At 32.7% G+C, this 22,189-nt stretch overlaps 5 protein-coding genes across 5 annotated transcripts; 1 reads left to right on the top strand and 4 right to left on the bottom strand.

Moving 5' to 3' along the window:
• Positions 1-2,579: 2,579 nt before the first annotated feature.
• LOC124921042 (embryo-specific protein ATS3A-like) lies at positions 2,580-3,146 on the bottom strand. The gene has a single exon (XM_047461646.1). It carries the CDS (start codon positions 3,144-3,146, stop codon positions 2,580-2,582), a length of 567 nt encoding a protein of 188 aa, XP_047317602.1.
• A 44-nt stretch (positions 3,147-3,190) lies between these two features.
• LOC124920757 (BTB/POZ domain-containing protein At5g60050) lies at positions 3,191-5,231 on the bottom strand. The gene is made up of 2 exons (XM_047461309.1): positions 4,438-5,231; positions 3,191-4,326 (listed from the first exon to the last, which is right to left on the bottom strand). Exons 1-2 carry the CDS (start codon positions 5,107-5,109, stop codon positions 3,382-3,384), a joined length of 1,617 nt encoding a protein of 538 aa, XP_047317265.1. The 5' UTR covers positions 5,110-5,231; the 3' UTR covers positions 3,191-3,381.
• A 1,698-nt stretch (positions 5,232-6,929) lies between these two features.
• LOC124921033 (cathepsin B-like protease 2) lies at positions 6,930-9,219 on the bottom strand. Its single transcript, XM_047461635.1, has 10 exons — positions 9,156-9,219; positions 8,952-9,049; positions 8,703-8,859; positions 8,581-8,585; positions 8,417-8,491; positions 8,199-8,324; positions 7,899-8,117; positions 7,695-7,808; positions 7,482-7,534; positions 6,930-7,218 (listed from the first exon to the last, which is right to left on the bottom strand). The coding sequence occupies exons 1-10, from the start codon at positions 9,217-9,219 to the stop codon at positions 6,930-6,932; spliced, it is 1,200 nt and encodes a 399-aa protein (XP_047317591.1).
• Positions 9,220-12,095: 2,876 nt separating this feature from the next.
• On the bottom strand, positions 12,096-13,892 carry LOC124920755. The gene is made up of 3 exons (XM_047461307.1): positions 13,494-13,892; positions 12,586-12,821; positions 12,096-12,492 (listed from the first exon to the last, which is right to left on the bottom strand). The coding sequence occupies exons 1-3, from the start codon at positions 13,737-13,739 to the stop codon at positions 12,312-12,314; spliced, it is 663 nt and encodes a 220-aa protein (XP_047317263.1). The 5' UTR covers positions 13,740-13,892; the 3' UTR covers positions 12,096-12,311.
• A 7,276-nt stretch (positions 13,893-21,168) lies between these two features.
• Positions 21,169-21,855, top strand: LOC124921022 (secreted RxLR effector protein 161-like). The gene has a single exon (XM_047461624.1). It carries the CDS (start codon positions 21,169-21,171, stop codon positions 21,853-21,855), a length of 687 nt encoding a protein of 228 aa, XP_047317580.1.
• The last annotated feature ends 334 nt before the right edge of the window (positions 21,856-22,189 follow it).

The raw sequence follows: 22,189 nt of genomic DNA, 5'->3' as shown, positions 1-22,189 counted from the left end.
TAATTTAAATATTAAAATATAAATTATTTGAAACATTTCAATTATTCCTTTAATTTTTAATTTTATTAAAGATAAAAAGTTTTAATATTTTGAAATGTATAATTAAATCATTAAATTATATTATGCTTTAAATTTTATTTAATTTATTTTTTATTTTTATGTTATATTTTATTATGTATAAATTATTGATATATAAATAATTTTATTAAAGGAATGAGAAAAGATTGGAGTTAAATAAGGTAAAGTTGATAAATATATAGATGATATTAATAAGGTTAAAAAGTTAGTATAAGAATAAAATATTCTAAGTATTCTTTTGAGTTTGGAAATGAGTTTTTGGGTTAAAGATGAGTTAGTGTTTAATGTGACGTTTATTGCATTTTGGGTTTGAGAATGAGTTTTTGGGTTGGAGATGGTCTTATAACTTATCTATATATATATATATATATAATGATGCTTAATTTCAAAGTGTTTGAATTGTCGGGTCGAGAGTTATGGTTAATTTGGATATATATGTGAGAGTAAATGGATACTTTAGTCGAATTATGGGTTGATCCGCGCATAAACTTAAAACGGTTAAAAATAAAATAAAAAATGTTATATGTATGTTTCGAATTGCAACATAATAAAACAAGTACAATATTTTAACTAACTAGGCTGATAAAACTTTATATATTAAATTTAACATGAAATTTAATTACGCGAGACATTTTAACTACAATTTTTTAACTAACTATAATCTCTATATAATTATATAATGCTTAATTTCAAAGTGTTCGGATTGCCGGGTCTAAAACTATGATTAAATTAGATATATATATATAAGAGTAAAATAATATTTGAGTCGGGTTATGGGTTGACCCACTTATAAATTTAAAATGGTTAAAAATAAAATAAAAAAATATCATATTTTAATTTAATTTATTTTTTAGATGACTAGTTTATATAGATATCAATGTTTAAGTTTGTTTTTATGTAATTGAATTTATATCTAAAACTAAATTATAAATTAATGTATTTGATAACTAAGTACTTAATAAGTTAAATACTTATTTGATAACTTTTATTTAAAAAAAAATTAATTATTGAAATTAGATAAAAGTAAAAAAACTAATTTGAAACCTAATTAAATTGAGTAAACTATGTCTAGAATCTAGATTCATACCTAAACAATGATTCTTTCACTTATTTCTTTATTTTTTTTTAGAGAATAGAAATTGAATTGGTGGAGAAAACATCATAATTTTTAACAATATAATTTTGTTTTGCTTAATAATAAATAAAATTATTGTATTAAAAAATATATTAAATAAGTTGTGTATCCAAATTTTGTTGTCGTCTAATTATGTGAATAAACTTATTTTATAATATTGAACTCGTGACTTTTTGTTCTATTAAGCCGACTCTTACCACTGTGTTACCTTGGTGTGATATAAACTATATTAATGTTTTAATACGGTGTTTGTTAAATTTTACTATTAGGCCTTGTTCTCTTTGGGTTTTTTAAAAAACCCATCCAAAATCAGTTTTCCATCAATCATTTCTCAACAATCACATCACTCATTTCATTAATCAAAATACTAAAATACCCTCTATTTTAAATTATTATTTTTTATTTTATTAATATATATCAATACCCTTTAAGTCTTTTTACCAAAAATAATTATCACCTCCTCAAAATTATCATCAATCATTACCTTTTTCCCTCTATAGGTTTTTTAAAAACCTCAATCCTTAGTTTAAATTAAATTCTATATACTATTTATAAATAATATTTGATAAAAATTTATATTCTATACCATCTATAACTCATAGGTAATAGGTAAGTAAATACTTTTTTTTATATCACTTAATTTTAAAATTTCTATTAACCTTTTATTTATATTATATATAATTTATAATTATATATATTAAAATAATTAAAAAATTTAGGCATTTCATTATTTTGTTATCAAGCCAATAATTTCGAATATATTATATTTAATTTTAATATTATTATTATTATCTATAATAATTTTAATATTATATATTTGTTTAAATATTCCAATATTATAATTAAAAAAATTATTTATTTTTATAATGTTAAATATATTAATTATTATTATAATCTTCTATACTTTAATTAGATTATAAATAATATTGTTTATTATATATATTATTTTTATTTTATATTTATTTTATTGTAATTATTAATAATATTTAAATTAAATAAATATAATTTATATTTTATATTTTAATTAAAATTACATTAATTATTAAATGTATTAACTATAATATTAATTTATAATAATTATTAAATATTCATTATATATAAAAAAAAATCATATTTTTACTTTAATTATCCTTTTTATTCTTATATATCTATCATAAAATTATAAATCATATACAACTTCTACTTTTTTTTTTTTTTTTTTTTTTTTTTTTTTTTTTTTTTTTTTTTTTTAATCCAACAATAATAACCTAATCTATTTATACAATTTCTTATTATTTATACTCGTATACAAATTATACATTTTCTTTATTATTTAATATAAAATTATTATTTTTAATTAACCCATAAATAAATAAACTTTAATTAATTATTCCATTAATATTTGCTTCCTCTTAGATTTGATCCCAAATGGTGTAACTTCCTTCCGACAGAGGTCAATGCCATGCCATACGTTCCGGGGAAGGTATCGCCGGAAGTAGAAATACTCCGATCTCAAATGGGTCCCATCCAAAGGCTGAACTTGGGCGAATCCTGGCCGCCAATCATCGTCTCCGACCAGCTTTAGATAGAGGTAGCAAACTGGGGACTCAACGCATCTCCCCGTGACCTGAAATTGGTCCACGACGCATGCCTGAAAGGGCTTCATAGGAACATCATCCAGGACCTCAGGGTCTAACGGTTCCAACCGCCTTAGATGGACAGAGTTAAGCCGCTGAACCAAGACATCGTTTGATTTCACGTCGCCAAAGCGGAGAGCGACCCGATCGGTTGTCTCGGCACCCTTTGTACATGTTGTTTCTATTGTCACCAAGTAAGTGCAGTTTGTTGTTATTACCTTTGGACTTGGTGGTGGAAGATGATGAAGATGGTGATGAAGGGTTTCACTTTCACCTCCAGCCACAATGGCAAAGAGAAGAACAATTATAAAGAACATGGCAAGCAGATCACTTTGGGTCTCTCAGAAAGGGATAGAATTCCAATTTATAAACACTCTCTTTGTGTGTGATTCTTCATTCCTTACTTGTTCATACAAAATACCTCTTATCTTGAGGCCAAAGGCTACCTTAGGAATAAAACAAAACCAAATCCAATTCACAAAAAGAAAAACACAAACAAAAAGGTGTGGGTGGGTACTATACACCATAAGAAGAAGAAGAAGTAACAAAATCTCAATTGGGATAATCGTGCACAATTATCTGCATCTGCGGCTCAGCCACATGCTGTCTAACGAAAGATCTCCTCCACCAAACTTCAAACGCCTTCTGTATATTAGGACAGTCATCTCCTTTGTTAACAAACCGATCAAACCAGCTCAGCAAGATCCCTTGTTGCTGTAACAATGGCAAAGTTAGAATGGTTTGACTCAATCCATCCTCCACAAGCTTCTTGTCAAAAGATCTACACGCCCTTCTCATCCATCCGAAATCCTCGTACAACGCTTCCAGCCATGTACACAGCAAAGAAAACCGCACCTCTTTTGGAATCAGAACCTGTCCTCTCCCAATTGCAATACAAAGCTCTGCAGTTATCCTACTTATTTCGTGTCTGTACATAGTGGGGATCTTCGAATGAAGAACAGCCAGCTCTTTCTGATCTGCCCACACCTTCACAAATTCATCCCCTATCTTCTTGTGAATTAGTATATCCACAATCCATCTCATGTTATCAGCTTCTCGAGATATTTCTCCCATTAACACCCCTCTGTCCTTACTGTTTTCGTCTACAAGGGTAGCTTCGGATAATCGGAGTATGAGAGAATTAAGACATGTATGAGAAAGATGATAAAGGGTATCTCTGGAAATCTCTCCTCCTTTTGTGGTATCTTCTTCTTTAAGAAGACGGGAAATTAGAGACTTGATTTCTCTTCTAGCTTTTTCATCCTTCGCCTGAAGAACACCTGACAGAAGTTTCGAGAAAATGTCATCTGCTCTTGAAGAAGTTGATGGTTGAGCTGATACTCTCTGAAGAACATCTGATACTGAATCGTAATCGTGAAGATTAAGTTCATTGAGTTGAGAGATGACTTTCTCCTCCTCTTCTTCCGTCCAAGGAATTGCTTCTAAATATTCTAAGCATGATTCTATCCCAGCATCAAACATGAGAGAAGCAGATACCTATATATGATTCAAAATTACAAAAAAAGTTAACTTAATTAAGCATTAAAGCTTCAAGATTCAAAGTTAACCTAAGCATTAAAGCTTCAAGATTCAGATTCAGATCCATACCTTCAACAAACCCAACACTTTAGAGACATCCTCTCCCAATAATTTCTTCTTTAAATCATCACAATACATCAAGACAACAGTTTCCACATAAACTTCTACATCATCACAATCGCATATCTCCACCGAAAGATACAGCATCCCCGTTGAAGATGCCGCCCCACCAACCGAGTCAGTAACATCCCGATGCAGCTTATCAGCGAAGAACCTACTCTGATCGGCCAAAACCCTACGGTGAACGTCCATCGAGACTCTATACCCATCTCGACCCGTAATAGTAAGCTTGACATCTCCAAATCCACCCCAATTTCCTGGATTTCGAAATGGAGCCCCGGCAAGAACCCTAGAAACCCTTTCGTGGATCTTGTGTCGGGCATCAATCGACTGCTTGGAATCAAGATTATGTTCTTCCGACATCATCTCGAAGAGGGTCGGACTCTGGCGAGATAAATTGGACGGTGCAGCATCAGAGGACAATGCTGGAGGAGGAGGAGGCGGCAGAGGTGGTGGGGAAAGAGTGTGGGAAGGTGATAAAGACAATCTGTTGGAGAGGGAGACCGGCGAGCGAGAAGGAGAAAGAAAGGTATCGGAGATGAAGCCTTGCTTGATCATTGCAGACACTTCCTTGGATTTGGTGTATGGTTGGGCGAGCGTGTGATTGTTCTGGGCCGCCATTGTTAAAAACTTGTGAATCTAAAACAGAACAAGTATATACTGGTAGAGCATCAAAGCAAGGAGAAATGGTTGTCCATTGTGAGATAGCTTATGATGAATCCAAGAAAAACAAGGAGGGAGGGAGAGATGGGAAATTTGAGGAAATGACCCCAAAATAAGGCCTAATAGCCGATGGTGCGGGCCCAAGATTTTTATAGCGCTGGTGACCCCCAAACATTTTTCTGCCGAAAATACCCCCGTTGCGTCACGCACCCTCCCGTTGCGTGACGCACCTGAGGGCATTGTGAAAAGTCCACAATGCCCTTACTATATAATTAAAAAAATTCCAGTTTTTCTCAGTTCTTTCTTTCTTGTTCTCTCTCTTCACTTCCCATTCTTCCATTCTCTTCCTTCTCTCTAAAAAGACAACTCCCGACGACGAACTCCGACGACGACCCCCGACGAAGACGTCGGAATCCCAGCGAAGGAGATGTCCGCTACTACTGGTATTCTTCCTCCTTCCTTTATTTCTTTCGCATTGTTTTGTTAGGGTTTAGGGAATGGAGATTTATTAGATAAATGTCACCGGCGGCGAAATACGGGTACGTCACGCAGGTGCGTCACGCAGGTGCGTCACGCAGGTGCGTCACGCAGGTGCGTCACGCAGGTGCGTCACGCAGGTGCGTCACGCAGGTGCGTCACGCAGGTGCGTCACGCAGTTTGGATATTTGTTTGGTTTTTCTCCAAAATCAATGGAGCCCAATCTATGATGTAACTGCTATACTTACCTCCATCCAGGTATGGGTTTGTTTGATTTTGAAGTTGGAACTAACTAAACCAAGCTCACACTAAAAAATACAAAAAGTTATACCTAATTAGTTACATTGCTAACAACAACATGAGTCATGGATAGCATCTGATCAAAATTACATCAAAACTTATAAGGGTTCTATTTTTTCTGCAGTCGTTGCTTTGTGACCCGAACCCAAACTCACTTGGCAACTCAGAAGCGGCAAGGATGTTCAGTGAAAACAAATGCGAGTACAATATGAAAGTAAGGGAGGTTGTTGAGCAGAGTTGGACTGCAGACTACTTCTTTCCGAGGTGGTAGGGTGGTTTGTCCCTATAATAGAGATACTGAGATTTTATTAGAACTTGAAAATGTTTTAACACTTTGTGAACTCTTGAATGGTGAACTACCAACAACATCACATATTTTCTTGGGTTCATTTTAGGGTATTTAGTTTCAGACAAATCTTGTGCATATATTGTTGATGATCCCCTCTGCCTATTAAGGTTAATTGCTTCAATTCTGCTACTCATTATTGTACTGAATTCTGCTTATATCAGTTTTAGTGTTTGTGCCTTTTATGTTGGAATGAGATATTCTACTACAAATTTTAACTTCAAATAATAACAATTTAACTATCTTGGACTCTGTTAAAATTTATTTGTAAACTTTTATATTGTAAAGCATTACATTTACCTCAAATCACAACTTCTGGTTCACAAATCACAATTTATTTGTAACTATCCAGACTTGTTTAACTCTCTATAACTTGAAACTAAACCATTAAATCATTTCGTTCAAAATTCAAAGATTTACCTCAATCATACTTCTCTTATCAAATAACAAATAAAAAAAATAATTTACTTTTCTGCTATTTCTCCAATTATCGTGACTATGATTGTGATCGAGATAAATAAATTAAATGCTTGAACCAACTTAAATGAAGAATAATCTATAACAAATGTGTTGTATATATACATAGTACAGAGTTTACAGCAAAACTCAAATTGGCACAACATATAAGACAATTCTAACAAAAAAAAAGATTTGTTCATCGTACTCGAGGCTGCTGCCGGTGGGCTGGTGATGGAGAGGCAGCAGAATGTGTCGTATTCATGGGCGAGCAATGATGCGTTTTTGGTGGTAAGTTACTTTTCGAGTCATTAGCAGTTCGAGTTTTGGATGTGTTTTTCAAGGACTGGATCTCTTCTAAGGTGGCTAAAACCAGTGACATTTTTGGGCGTACTTTAGGCTCTGATTTTAGACACTGCAGAGCAAGGTTAGCAGCCATAAAAGCTCCCTTTTGAGGATATTGTCCTTCTAATTTTGTGTCCATAATCCTGAAGTAGTGAACAATTGTTCATCAATCCAACCTTTGAATACATAACCGAATCCACCTTCGCCAAAAAGACTGTCAGGGCGAAAGTTTTTGGTGGCGTTCCTTAGCTCGTTATATAACAAACAAACAAATAAATAAATTTCCTTTCTTGGACGCTGTTAGAGGTTATACCAAATCAAGAAACTACATAAAAGATTTCCAGATAACTAAAGATAAATACCATAATCAGGAACATTCTTAGGCTTTCAACTAAAACCAAGTAACCAACAAACAGAACTCACATCTCCCGAGCCTGTGTTCCATTGATTTGCTAGAAGCTGCAAATTATTAAGAAAAAGTTCAATTATTGCAATGAAAATCTAGGAATCGGAAAATTAGCATAAATTTAGGCTCATTCTTCCAAATTTTGTGATTTTATCCTATTCATAACACTAATTCAATGACATTTCATTCCAAATACAAAAGAAGAACATTTACCCAATAGTCTTCCCCATCAGCAGAAGTTCCCCATCCAATCAGCTTCACAGCATGACCACCCATAACATCACCCGTTATGTGTTTGTAAACTCCTGATTTGTAGTGCGCAAAATCCTGCATCCACGAAAGAAAGCAAATAAGCTTGTAGCAACATTACAACAAAAGTAAATCCTGATAATTTGAATTTCCTCCTTTCTAGTTTACCTCATAAACAGTGAAGGCAACTTCTACTGGTCCGTTCTTGTAAACTTCTGCCATAATACTGTGTGGGTCTGAACCGACTCTGTATGCGCTGACACTGAAGTGCTTTGATTTCTTCCAGAGCATGTTTGTGTTTACACACTTTCTCGAACACTTGGGAGTGTCATATGCAGGTTCACATCCCGGGTGGGAGCAACCAGTACTATCGAAATAAGGGTCACACTGCCAACAACAAAAATGATTAAAAAAAGACTATAGATAAGTTCTAGAACATTCCAGTGCACAGTAGGGGATAATCTCAACCTCTTCTGTGACAACACCATGATGCTTAAAGTATCTCCAAGCATAAATAGGATAACCGCCATCACAACCGCTACCGCACAAAAATCCACAGCAAGCAAGAATATCATTCACAGAGAGTGATATATTCTGTAATGAAGTAAAGTTCAGTTATATAAGATGATGATATAACGACTAAAACATAAACAAACTTTTCAAGATTGTCTGTGACAAAAAATCACCATGTTGTATTGGATACAAAAACGATCAGATAGGGATTCAACAGCACCAAAAGCCCAACAAGAACCACAATGACCCTATATATTAACAAGGAAGAACTCATTATTCAGTTGAAAAATCCACCAAATTTAATTGAGGAAAGCAAATAAGTAGTGTTTCTCATTACCTGATCTTTATATTGGAACAGTGCAGCAGTTATCACCACAATTGAGACAAGAGAAACATTAGAATGAATGCTTATAGAAAAGAAAAACATAATTTGGTAAAAAGACAATATAAGTGAACTACCAAGAATTCTTCCAATTGTGTGACATTGAGGCCAAGCTGTTCTAGCATCAAATTCAGCTGGCAAATCTGAAGTTCTTGGATGAACAACAATTGGAATTCCCCTAAAAGCATGTGCAGGTGTAGGTTTCACACCAAGAAGACGCTTAAATTGGCTAACCTAAAATGATAGTTGACATGATTAGAAAGGAATACATTCATAAATTGAGTTGGCAAATAAAGCACAATCTAAACTAAGCCCATAAAACTCACTGTGAAATTATAAAATTTAGGATTCATGTCCGCTTTCCAGCCAGCCTTAGGATTTCCATTAATCAGTTCTATGATCGGCTCCTGAACAACCACAAAGATTCAAGATTCCTGCGTGACGCACCCTGCATGACGCACCCTGCGTGACGCACCCTGCGTGACGCACCCTGCGTGACGCACCCTGCGTGACGCATCCAACCAACCAACCTGCATTCAACGAATCAGGGCGAATCAATGATGTTCTGTAAAAGAAATCAACACAAACAATCATATGTAAAGGAAATCAACACAAACAATCATATGTAAACGAAATCAACACAAAATATAAACGAATATAGTGGAAATTTTATCTTCGGTCGTCGTCGTTCGCCGTTGGAAGTTCTTCGCAGCTATAGGCCATTGAATATGGTGGAATGGTCCACGGTGCCTCTTCGATCGGTTCTTCAGCGATGAAAAAGAGAGAAAGTCTTCTCCGCCACCATTAGGGTTCACGGCGGGCGGAGAAGAAAGGGAAGAATGGATGAGAGAGAAAATGAAACGAAAATGAAAAAAAAATTAAGTCTTTATAGGGTTCAGGGTGCGTCACGCATCTGGAGGGTGCGTGACGCATGGGTAAAATGGTCATTAAAAAATTTGGGGGTCACCAGCGCTATAAAAATTAGTGGCCCGCACCATCGGCTATTAGCCCCCTTTTTGGGGTCATTTCCTCAAATTTCCCGGGAGAGATAGCTTTGGATCTGAAAATTATTTAAATTGAGAAAGGGAAAGAGAAAGAGAAAGGAAATACCTTTAATTAAATTTGCAAATTGATGCATTAATTACTTTGATAATTATTATTAACTATAAAAACGGCTAATTATTGCCTAAGATGTTTTCACCCAATATTATCTTGCCATAACATCAATCCTTACAACTTATAAATTGAATTTTGAATTATAATTTTGAATTCCTCATGGTTTTAAGAGCATCAGCAGCGCAAATGACCTCTGCCCTCTTATTTTGTCAAATTAATGTTCCACCTCAGCATAAAGCGGGCACATATTGAACTTGGGCAAAACACTCCAATGCTTCTGCCCGCCCTCTTATTTAAATAATTTAAAGGTGTTTTAAATAAATAACTAATTTATACTATTATAACTAATATTCCTATATTATAGGAAAATTTAAGAATTTAAACTTTAAAACGTGTTAATATAATTAATAAAAAAATATTAATTTATTTAAAATATATATTTATTAATTAAATATATAAGTAATTTAATTTAAAATATTTTTATAATTTAAAATATATTATAATATTAAAAACTAAAAATTACCTACATAAAAACTGAAAATGACATACATAAATAAAATATAACTAATATTACTATATTATAGGAAAATTTGAGAATATATAACTAATATTTTTATATTATAATAAAATATAAAATATTTTATAATTTAAAATATATTATAATATTATTATAATTTAATATATAATTAATATTATTATAATTTAATATATAATTAATATTCCTATTTTATAGTAAATTTTAAAATATATATTTATTTAATGTTACTTAAAAATAGTAGAAAAAAAATATTCCTATATTATATAATATATTATATTATCTAATCATGAAAAAGTCAGAAGAGGGCATGACCGGCATAGAGGGCACTGCACTCTTTTTCCTTTTATCTACAATGCAAAAAATGAAAAAAACCAATGACCTGCCCTTTTCCACGCTGTCCGATGCGGGCACAGGTCATGCGTTGGAAATGCTCTAAAGTTTGAGAATCCGTTAAAATTCGATAGATAAATTAATAAAAAAATATTTTATTTATTTGTAAATATTATATGGATAATAAGTTAACAGTGTTTAAAACAAAAAGCTTGTGTTGTATAAATTTCAATAAGGAACTTATAGTCCTCAAGGAGTTTGGAAGAATTCGGATAGAGCGGGATTGTTAAATGGCTAAGGATCAGGAAGTCAAAGACGGGGGAGTGAAACAACCTTTTGAGGTGTATTACAGAAAGTATGAGAATTCTCAATGTTATTCATACTTTGCATCTTAATGATCGTAGAGATTCTCGTGATTGGATTGTTGAGCAAAATGAGAAATTTGTTTCGAGTTTAGCTTGAGATTATATTCATTGTAGAGATTGTAGAGGTGATATTGTTGGTTGGTGCTATGTTGTTTGGTCTTCCAGAATTATTCATAGGCATCAAGTTATTATGTGGTTATTAATTCGGGAAAGACTCTCAAACAAATGATCATAGTAGAAGGTACATGGACATTCCATATACTAATTGTGTCCTTTGTGATGGTCAAGAGGAAACTATGAATCATTTATTTGAGTGAGTGTTGTCTGTTCGCATCGGAGTTGTGGAAAAGATTCTCAAACATGAAGCTTCTCAATTTCCCAATGGAATGGAAGAATATCAAGTAAGTTGTTATCGTCAAAGCGAAGGGTGATCAGTTTTTCTCGGATGTGTTTAAATATTGCTTCGCTCCTATTGTCTATCTTGTTTGGGTTGAGCGAAATGCAAGACCTTTCTCTAGAGTTCGACGAGATATTGATGAGGTATAGAGAGATATTGTGACGGATGATAACTCGCTCATGAGAACGTGGAGAAGAATATCCATATGTGAGCAGAATTGGAGTCTATACAAAAATTGGAGAATTTAATATGAAAAAGTCACTCAAATTCTTTCTTTCAAGGCAAGTTAAAAAATAAAGATTTGTATTTCCTTTTATTCATATTTTTGTAATTTGAATGTTTGTTTCATTCCTTAAAATAAGTATTCAGCATAAAAAAAATTATGTTAAGTCATTTTCTTAAAAATAAAAATAATAAGGAACCTCAAATTGTGAGGTTTAAAAAAAATGTCTGAAATTTCGTTTCAATTTTTACAATTTGACTTATATTTAAAAATGTTTTTAAAAAATAGTACGAATTTTTTAATAATATTGGGACTTATTGTAAAATGGGATCCACCTTCCATGGTTTTGTCAAAACAAAAATAGATGCTACCAATATCTAATAATGATGATGGCTTCATATTATAATGGATATTTGGGATATTTTTCCTATATATAATATGATCCACACTATATTCCCATTTGATCTCAAGCTGGATTGAAGTGGGGGGAAATCATGGAGGTGCAGGGTAAAACATAAAATCAAATGGAAGTTGAATTGGGGATTTTCTAAAAAATCTCTAGTAAACAAAAATTGTACACAGACCAAATCCTATTTTGCACTCAATACATGATACACCTTACTATTTATCCCATCCCAGACCTAACCTGCTCGGGTGAAGAAAATACGAGAGAAACACACTACTGTTGCAAGCCGGTATGATGCCATGGAGCAGATTTTATGCTGTCTTTGGAGGCAAGAAAGACTCCCACCATCCAGATTCATACTTCTTATAAGGAGCAGTCCATTTCTCTGGCTCTGGGAAGTTTATAACAGTCGGGTTAGATGCCAACGCTTCTTCTACATTGTCAGCTTCATAGCTTTCGCACAAAACTCTGTCCAACCTCAACTTCATGAACCTGCATTTATGATTAGCCATAAATAAGCTCATGACTATATTTTGATTCAAAGCAAAGTATGTAGAAACTAAAGAAGATACGGTACTATCTTACGTGATCCAAGGACCATTAGTTGAGACAAGAGCAACAGCAGGTCTCTTTAATCTCTTGGTGATGTTGGGAAATTTGTCCAAGAATTTTGGTTCAATCACAAGCCAAAAGTCCTGCTCTTTGTTTCGTTCTTCAAAGAGACGGAGGCGTTCAAACATCAACTCCTTGAAATGCTCTTCTTCGTCCAGCATGAATTTCGCATTTGCCACCACAAAATAGTACTTATTGCTAGCTTGTTCCTGCATCTCATGATAGAACAACAACAATAACACTTCAGTCTAACAAACTTCTTGATCTCAGGTCTCTTTAACCCTCTTACACTTTCTTATAATATTAACATTTGTTTGTTTTGTTTTCATTTTGAACTATCATTTTCTCATTTGAGCTCAGGAGCATCTAGATCAGGCAGTCCCCCAAAGAAGATTAGTGCAGATAGACAAAGGGAATTTATCATCTAGCTTTTCACTTCAGCAGTGGACATATCATCAACCATGAAAATGGGCTATAGATAGTATCTTCCACTACAGCCTCAGTGGATAGATTGTTATGATCAATTTTCTTTCAATTTTCACCATGTCTGAGCAAAAACAAGTCATAAACAGTCTAATTGAGCTTATATGTCAATAACCATTGAAGCTATGCGTGATTTAAAATGATGCCCTTGACTGCTAAGTTCTAGATTACTTAAGAAAAGCCTAAGCCATCAAAGAATAGGTTCCGCTGGCACATGAAATTGTGGAACAAAGTAATGATAAAAGTGAATCCAGAGCCTTATATGGCCAATTATGGGGTTGGATGATTAATTAATTAAAGCACAAGCTGTAAACAGGTGGTTACAATGCAAATAAGCACTCAAGCTTAACAATAGATCCCAATTTAAGGGTTCAATCGATAAGAATTGAAGAACTAACCTTTTCAGCAAGATCCAGGGAATCAACAGCAGCAACTGCTGTTCTGACAGAGCGCGTTTCTACCTTACCGCCGCATTTGACGGTTGTGGCGAGGTTCAGTGTTCGATTATCCGGAGCTACAAGTGGGAAGCAGAGTCCGCGCGATGGAATAGATTGTATATGGTCGAGGTGGGTTCTATTGCCATGCGCGATGGCGGTGGCGGGCAAAGAGCCGGGATTTAGAGTTGCTGCTACTGATGCTAGCATTGCAGCGCTTAACAAGGAGGAGGAGGGTGTCTACTAGAATTTGAATCCTTGAGCAAATCTCTCTTTCTCTTTCCCTTAGTCTGATCGTCAGCGAAGAATCTTATCTTCCTGCCTTCTTCTCTCTCTTCCTTATCTCGTTTATCATACTGCACCAATTACTCATCATTTTTTGTATTTTACCATATTAAGTTTCAAATTAATACAGTTTTTATAATATAATTAATATTTTAAAACTAAAATTATGAATTATTTGCAATAAACTTATAAATTATATATTATTTTCATTAATAACGATCATTTAAGGGAAATGTAACGAAAGGACTCTAAAGATAGCCGTGGTCACCGAATAATTTTTAATTTGACCCTTTATATTTTTTTTAAGAAAATACTCTATCACGTTTTGCAAAGTAATTTTTTTTATATAAATATTCAATTTTTTTTATTTCGTTATTTTTCTTTCTCTCTACTCGCATTCTCTTTTAGACGGCGACAGCGGCGAACCATAAACGAACACATAATACAAATACAAATCGACGACCAAAACTCATTCTAATATCATGTGTTCATCTTATTGTTCATCATACGTATCGATTTATATTCTTATTTCCATTAGGTTCATTTTCAAACCCTAAACTATGAGGTAGTTCTTATTATTCATCTTTCCTAAAACGAAAATAAGAACAATCAGGTTTAGGGTTTAAAGATGAATATAGTGGAAATAAAAACATAAATCGATACGTATGATGAATAATAAGATGAACACATGATATTAGAACGGGTTTTGGTCATCGATCTGTATGATGTGTTCGTTTAGGGTTCTGTCGCCTAGGGTTCTGCCGCCGTCTAAGAGAGAACGCGGAATAGAGAGAGAAGAGAGAGAAAAGAAAATAATGAAATGAAAAAAATTGAGTATTTCTCGATGGACTATCCGAAACTCAATGGGCTATCGCGTTTCACGATAGAGATATTTTCGTCAAAAAAATATAAAGTGGACTATCCTAAGGTAGTGTTTGTTACGCGATATTAGTTATATAAGTATAAGTTGTATGGGGTATAAATTGTAAGGAGGTATTACGAGTTATAAATTATATAGGTTATTGGTGTTTGGTATGGAGTATAAAATATGTATATATTATATAGATTTTAATTTTTTATGTTTAGTTAGTAGTATTAAAAAGTAGTACAAAGTTTAAAAGACTATTTTATCCTTATATTTATATAAATTATTTTTTTATTTTAATATTTATCTTATAGGTATTTTGTACTATTAATTATATTAAAATTAATACAAAAAATAATATATAATTATCATATAAATGCATTTTTAATATAAATAATAAGGTTTGTATTATTTTATATATAATTTCTTATAATTTAACTTATATAATTATATAAATAAAATTTATTTATATATGAATTAATATTTAATAATTATTTTTTAAATTTATGTATTATTATAAATATTTATAATATTTGAAATTAGAATGGTATAATTATAAATTAGTTTCAAAAATAAATTATATAGATATAAGTTGTATTAATTAATAATAATATCACTAATTTATATATTTAATTATAAATATCATTTATTCATAATATTATAAATTAATTTTATATATGACTAATTATAAATACAATTTTATTTTATAAATTAATTTTATATATGACTATTATTTTTTTAATTAACATTATTAGTTTTTTTAAATAATTATTATATTTAACTATATATAAATTTTTCACATTTAATTTTTTATTACTTAAAAAATATAAGTTTTTGTTTAAAGTTATAATAAAATATATAAAAATTAAAATTTAAATAAAAATAAGTACTTATTTATTTATTATTATTATTATTTAAATTAGAAAATTAAACATAGTTAAATATAAATAAGTATTTAGTTCGAATTTATATTTTTATTATTATATTTTAAATATAATAAAGAAATTAAATTTTTAATAATTATAACAGTAAAGATAAAAGTGAAATATTAAACCTTATATATACTTTTACCTAGTAGAAGTAGTTACTATATTATACCCTTTTGAAGGTATAAATTATACCTAAATAATCCTATAGATATAAAATCTAATCAACCAAACAACAAATCTAATTTACTATAGATATAGTTATATTATATCTACTTTCTTATACCTCATAACAAACCAAACCTAGCCTAATAAAATATTACAAAATTAATATTTTTATTTTAAACTCATACCAGATTTAAAATCGAACTAAAAACATGAAGGCAAACAAACTGTTGGGTTAAAAGAAATAAAACAAAGAGTCAACCAAACTGTTGGTTTAAAAGAAATTAGCTTAAGCCCAACTTTTGTTGGATTTTTTATATTATTTATTTTAGCGGATGACTCCAATTTATTGCATAGAAGAAATTGTGGAAAACAAAATTATTTGGCAATCTAAGTTTTTGTCCAAAGAATCACGGGTAAAGTTCAAATTAAAGAATAATCTAAATAGATTTAAATAATTTCAAGTGCTATTTTATGCTCAAATTTAGATGTTTTTATCAAATGGAATTTGAACTTTCAAGTGTGAAATTAGACTTCTACTATTTTAATTTTAGTAATTTAAGATTTTTTTATAAACAAATAAACTTTAACATAATAGTTTTAATTTTTAATTAATTTACCATATTTGTACAAACAAAATAGTAATTTTTTTTTTAAAATATATTTTCACATATTAAACATTTCTTAAGGCATTCAACCTCTTATTCAACAATTTTAAATGAGTATATCTCAAAAAAATATTCAATTTAAAACACAAATATGTCCAAATTGATAGACCGCCACATAGTGTTACGTTGTTATAAAGTTATTTGAAAATTAAATACAAAATCTATCTCTATTCAAAAAAATCAAATCTTTTTTTTTAGATTACACATTTTTGTAGTCACTTATATTAACTTTAACAAATTAGAATGCGTAAATCTAAAAAATAATATTAAATTTAAAAATTATGTCCAAAACATCTCTAAATAGCATTTCATTTAAAACGTGACAAATTAATTAGAAAAATAAAAATTATACATTATTATAAGATAACACATATTTTGTCCATTAGGATATCATCAAATGATTAAATTTTTTGATAGCTCAAGGCTCATATAACATAATTCAAAGTTCGACCACATTTGATAAAAAAAACGACCTAAATTCGAGCCTCAAATAACAATTGAGCCAATTTAAATATGAACAAAACATTTATGAATTAATATATATATATATATATATATATTTATATATATATATATAAATAAAAGAATATTATATTTATCTCATCATGAGGTTGTCCCGCTTAAAATTTTTTATCATCTTATAAAATTCTGTCATTTTTATTCAGATGAAAAAACTAACGGTGTAATATTTTGCCATGTAATTGTTACATATTTTTTAATCTAGTCATTTGATCTACGTGACATCCTACTCTTTTAATTTTAAAATTTTGTATTTGTCAAGTAAATATAATAATTTGAAATCATCCGTAGTAATCAAACTGAATTGCTTCATTTGGGAATATTTTTTTCCGATTTGACCGATAGTTGACAGGAGATGAAGCGGGAATGATATTTGTGTTACCCCGATCTCACTCCGATTCTACCCCGAACACTATAAACACAATTAAACATATAAAATCACCAATATATTTATTTATTTATTATATTTTATAAGAGTTATAAGTTTATTTCTTTATAATAATATAAAATTTTAATATATTACCATATATATTATATTAAAAAATCTTGTATATAATTTTATTATATAAAATTTTAATTTTATTTTAGAAAATATAGTATAAACGGTGCTCCACATGAATTATTCAAAACTAAACGGGGATAAGAATAATAATAAAAAAGTCTCTAAATTAAAACGGAACCACAATGATAAATGTATTTTCCATCCCATTATCATCCCTATTACCAAATAATAAACCAAAAACATAAATTCTCAACTAAAAATTTCTAATGGATAGGATCATTTCCTCCCAACTATTCTGCTCTGTCAGAGATAAAATAGTCATTTTAAATATATATTACTGATTTGCCATTTCTGTGAAAGGAAAATAGAGAGTAAGGAACAGTTAAGAGCAATCAACCACTCAACAACTACTATTAATAATTTCATAACTATTTAATATAATATTTCTAAAATAATTATATTTATTTATAATTTGTAGATAACAATAAAATGAATCAAAAGATAAAATTTATAAAAAACGGCAGGGCAAAATAGACGAGTTCATTAATATAACTATTTAAGGGCATGGGTACTGCATTGTCCCCACATCTTGGGTTCTTATTATGATGGAGATGAATTCATATATTGTTGGTTTTTTTTCCTAAAATATTCTCTTTTGAGTGTTTGTTCCACATAGGAAGTGAGCAAGAAAAATGTTTTGACCTGACCCTATAAATAAAGGGCTTGGATGTTAGTTTTTTCTCTTGAATTATTTTGAGTATCTTTAATCCGTGTTAACGATTATAGTTGAATATTTTTCAGTGGCTCTGCCCGTGGATTAGTCAGCACTTTTGCTAGATACCACGTTAAATTGGGTGTCGCTTTCATTCAGTCTTTTAATATTATTATTATCATTGTTCTCGAATCCGTTATAACAAATTGATATCAGAGCAGAGTTTTTCAAATCTGCTCAGGCAAAAACGATGGTTGGAGGTAAAAGTTTGAAAGCCGACAAGTTTATTGGGAGGAATAGTTTCAGTCTGTGGCAGATCAAGGTCCGGGCATTGTTGAAACAACACGGCCTATGGGCTCCCTTGATGAAGCCCGCACCTGTCCCACCACCTGCTGATATGGAGTCGTTGGAAGAAAAGGCACACTCAACATTGCTCTTAGCTCTAGCAGACGATATCATTACTGAGGTGGCTGAGGAGGAAACCGCTGCTGGTTTGTGGTCTAAGTTGGAGACTTTATACATGAAGAAGAGCTTAACCAACAAGTTACTTTTGAAGCAACGTCTGTTCAGTCTGCGTATGCAGGAAGGTACACCTCTTAGAGACCATCTAGATCAATTAAATGCAATATTATTAGATCTGCGTAATATTGATATTAACATAGATGATGAGGATGTTGCCTTGATTCTGTTAGTTTCTTTACCAATATCATATGAAAACTTTAGGGAGTCTTTCATTAGTGGTAAAGATTCATTGGCTCTAGAAGAAGTTAGATCTGCCATTCACAGTAGAGAATTGTGGCATAGCTGCAGTGGCACTGTTTCGGATAGTCAAGCTGTTGGACTAGTTGTAAACAACCATCAGGGATATGATAAACCGGGGAAAAAGAAGTTCCCCAAGAAACCAGTCAGTAGGGGTTCGAAACCAACAGATGTGTGCAATTACTGTAAGGAAAAGGGACATTGGAAGAATGAATGTCCAAAGAAGAGACAAAGTCAACATGAGAAGGCACCAGGTACTGTTGCAGTTGCTGAAGATGGTACAAACTCCGAAGAGGATATTGCCTTAGTTGCTGATGGTCACACACATTACACTGATGTGTGGGTTCTGGATTCTTGAGCATCCTACCATATTTGTCCTAGGAGGGAATGGTTTTCAACCTATGAGCATGTGGATGGTGGAAATATTTCTATGGCCAATAGCTCTACTTGCAAGGTGGTTGGGATGGACTCGATCAATATTAGGACTCATGATGGAAAATTTCGTACACTGAACGAAGTTAGACATGTTCCACACATGACGAAGAATCTGATATCTCCAAGTCTTTTGGAAAAGAAGGGGTTTAACTTCATAGAACAAAAGGCACACTTGATTACATCCACTTTGATTGTTGGGGGTCGTCACGTGTAGAGTCTTTGGGGGGTCACATGTATTTTCTGTCGTTGATTGATGATTATTCAAGGATGACCTGGATATTCATAATGAAGCATAAGAGTGATGCTTTCAAGAACTTCAAGTAGTGGAAGGCATTAGTGAAGAATCAAACTGGGAAGAAGGTCAAGAGGTTACGAACTGATAATGGTTTAGAATTCTGTTGGTCTGAGTTTAATGAGTTTTGCAAGACTGAGGGGATTGTCAGACATCATACGGTTAGGAATACACCTCAGCAGAATGGTGTAGCAGAACGTATGAATCAGACACTACTAGAGAGAGCTAGGTGTATGCTCTCAAATGCTGGGTTAACAAGAATGTTTTGGGCTGAAGCAGTTAACACAGCATGCTATCTAATTAATCGTGGACCTCACACAGGTATAAATCTGAAAACTCCTTATGAACTGTGGTCTGGGAAGCTTGTTGATTACTCTATTTTGAGAACTTTTGGTTGCACGGTCTACTATCATGTCAATGAGGGGAAGTTGGAGCCAAAAGCAAAGAAGGGAGTATTTGTAGGCTATGGGAATGATGTGAAAGGATATAGGATTTGTTCCCCTTCTGAGAGGAGGGTTATTCTGAGTAGGAATGTTGTCTTTGATGAAAATTTCATGTTTAACCCAACTGTGAAGTTCACCATTCCGGTAGATTGTGGTGTCGAGAAACAGGTGGAGCAGGAAAAGACTGAGGCTAGTTGTGAAGTAGAGGAGAGTTTTTCTCAACCACTTTCAGCGGCAGATTTTTCAGTTGCTCCATCATCATCTGTAGAACATCAAAATCTAGCTCTTAATCGCTCTAGAAGAGCTAATTTTGGTATACCTCCTATAATGTATGGCTATGAGGACATAGTTTCCTATGCTTTATAGGTTGCAGAGGAAGTGGATCCTCATGAGCCATCCACTTACAAGGAAGCTGTTACGGGTACTGAGTCTGTCCAATGACTTGCTGCCATGAGAGATGAGATGGCGTCACTTCAAAAGAATCAGACTTGGGAATTAGTTAGAAGACCACCAGGGAGAAAGGTTGTCACTTGTAAATGGTTGTTCAAGAAGAAGGAAGGGTTGCCACCAGTTGAGGGGGTCAAATATAAAGTTAGGTTAGTTGCTAGAGGGTTTAGTCGGAAAGAGGGAGTGGACTAGAATGAGATATTCTCACCAGTATTCAGACATACTTCCATCAGGGTGTTACTTGCTATAGTTGCACATCAGGATCTGGAACTCGAACAGCTAGACGTGAAGACAACTTTCTTACATGGAGAGTTGGAAGAAGAGATATACATGACTCAGCCAGATGGTTTTCAAGAACCTGGAAAAGAGTAATATGTTTGCAAGTTGAAGAAGTCCTTATATGGACTGAAACAGTCTTCGAGGCAGTGGTATAAGCGGTTCGATAACTACATGTTTAAGATTGGTTATTCAAGGAGTCCGTATGACAATTGTGTCTACTACAACAAGCTCAAAGATGGTTCCTTCATCTATTTGGTATTGTATGTAGATGATATGTTGCTAGCTGCTGAGAAGAAGTCTGACATTCAAAAGTTGAAGGGACTACTCAGTATATAATTCGAAATGAAGGATTTAGGTGCTGCTAAGAAAATTCTGGGAATGGAGATCTACAGAGATAGAAGTCATAAGAAGCTATTCTTGTCACAAAAGGGATATATTCAGAAAGTTCTATCGAGGTTTGGAATGGCTACTGCTAAGCCCATTGATACTCCTAGTGCTTCAAATTCACATTTGTCTGTAGTATTTGCACCCAAATCATCTCAGGAGAAGGAATACATGTCACATGTTCCTTATGCTAGTGTAGTGGGAAGCTTAATGTATGCTATGTTCTGCACCAGACCGGATCTTGCACATGCTGTTAGTGTTGTCAGTAGGTTCATGGGAGACCCTGGTAAGGAACACTGGCAAGCAGTGAAGAGGATTTTCCGCTATCTCAGGGGTACATCTGATATTGGTCTTAGTTATTATGGTGATAGTCAGTGTCTAGTATCTGGTTACTCAGATTCTGACTATGCTGGAGATGTAGACAGTAGAAGATCGATGACCGGTTATGTATTCACCCTTGGTGGTTCTGTTGTGAGTTGGAAGGCTACTCTGCAGCCGATAGTAACTTTGTCTACTACAGAGGCAGAATATATGGCTTTGACAGAAGCTTCTAAGGAGGGAATCTGGTTGAAAGGATTGGTTAGTGACTTGGGTCTACACCACGATCAGGCTTCAGTGTACTGCGACAGTTTGAGTGCAATATGATTAACCAAGGATCAAGTTCACCATGAAAGAACAAAACACATTGATGTGAGGTACCATTTTCTGAGAAGTGAGAAGAGGATCAAGGTAAACAAAGTGGGGACTGCAGACAATCCAGCTGACACTAGTAAAAAATGTGTTTTTAACGGTGAAATTTTACGGCGGTATTTAAAACCGTAGTTAATACCTTGTTTTTAACTGTGGTATATAAAACCGCCTTTAAAAGTCTTACATTTAACTACGGTATATAAAACCGCTTTTAAAAGTCTTACATTTAACTGTGGTATATAAAAACCGTAGTTAAAAATCTTATCTTTAACTGCAGTTTTTTATACCA

This window comes from Impatiens glandulifera, chromosome 1 (genome assembly GCF_907164915.1).
Source record: "Impatiens glandulifera chromosome 1, dImpGla2.1, whole genome shotgun sequence".
In the NCBI taxonomy this organism is placed as follows: domain Eukaryota; kingdom Viridiplantae; phylum Streptophyta; class Magnoliopsida; order Ericales; family Balsaminaceae; genus Impatiens; species Impatiens glandulifera.
The sequence above is the reverse complement of the archived record's forward strand: the minus strand, read 5'-3'. Positions and strand labels throughout refer to the sequence as shown.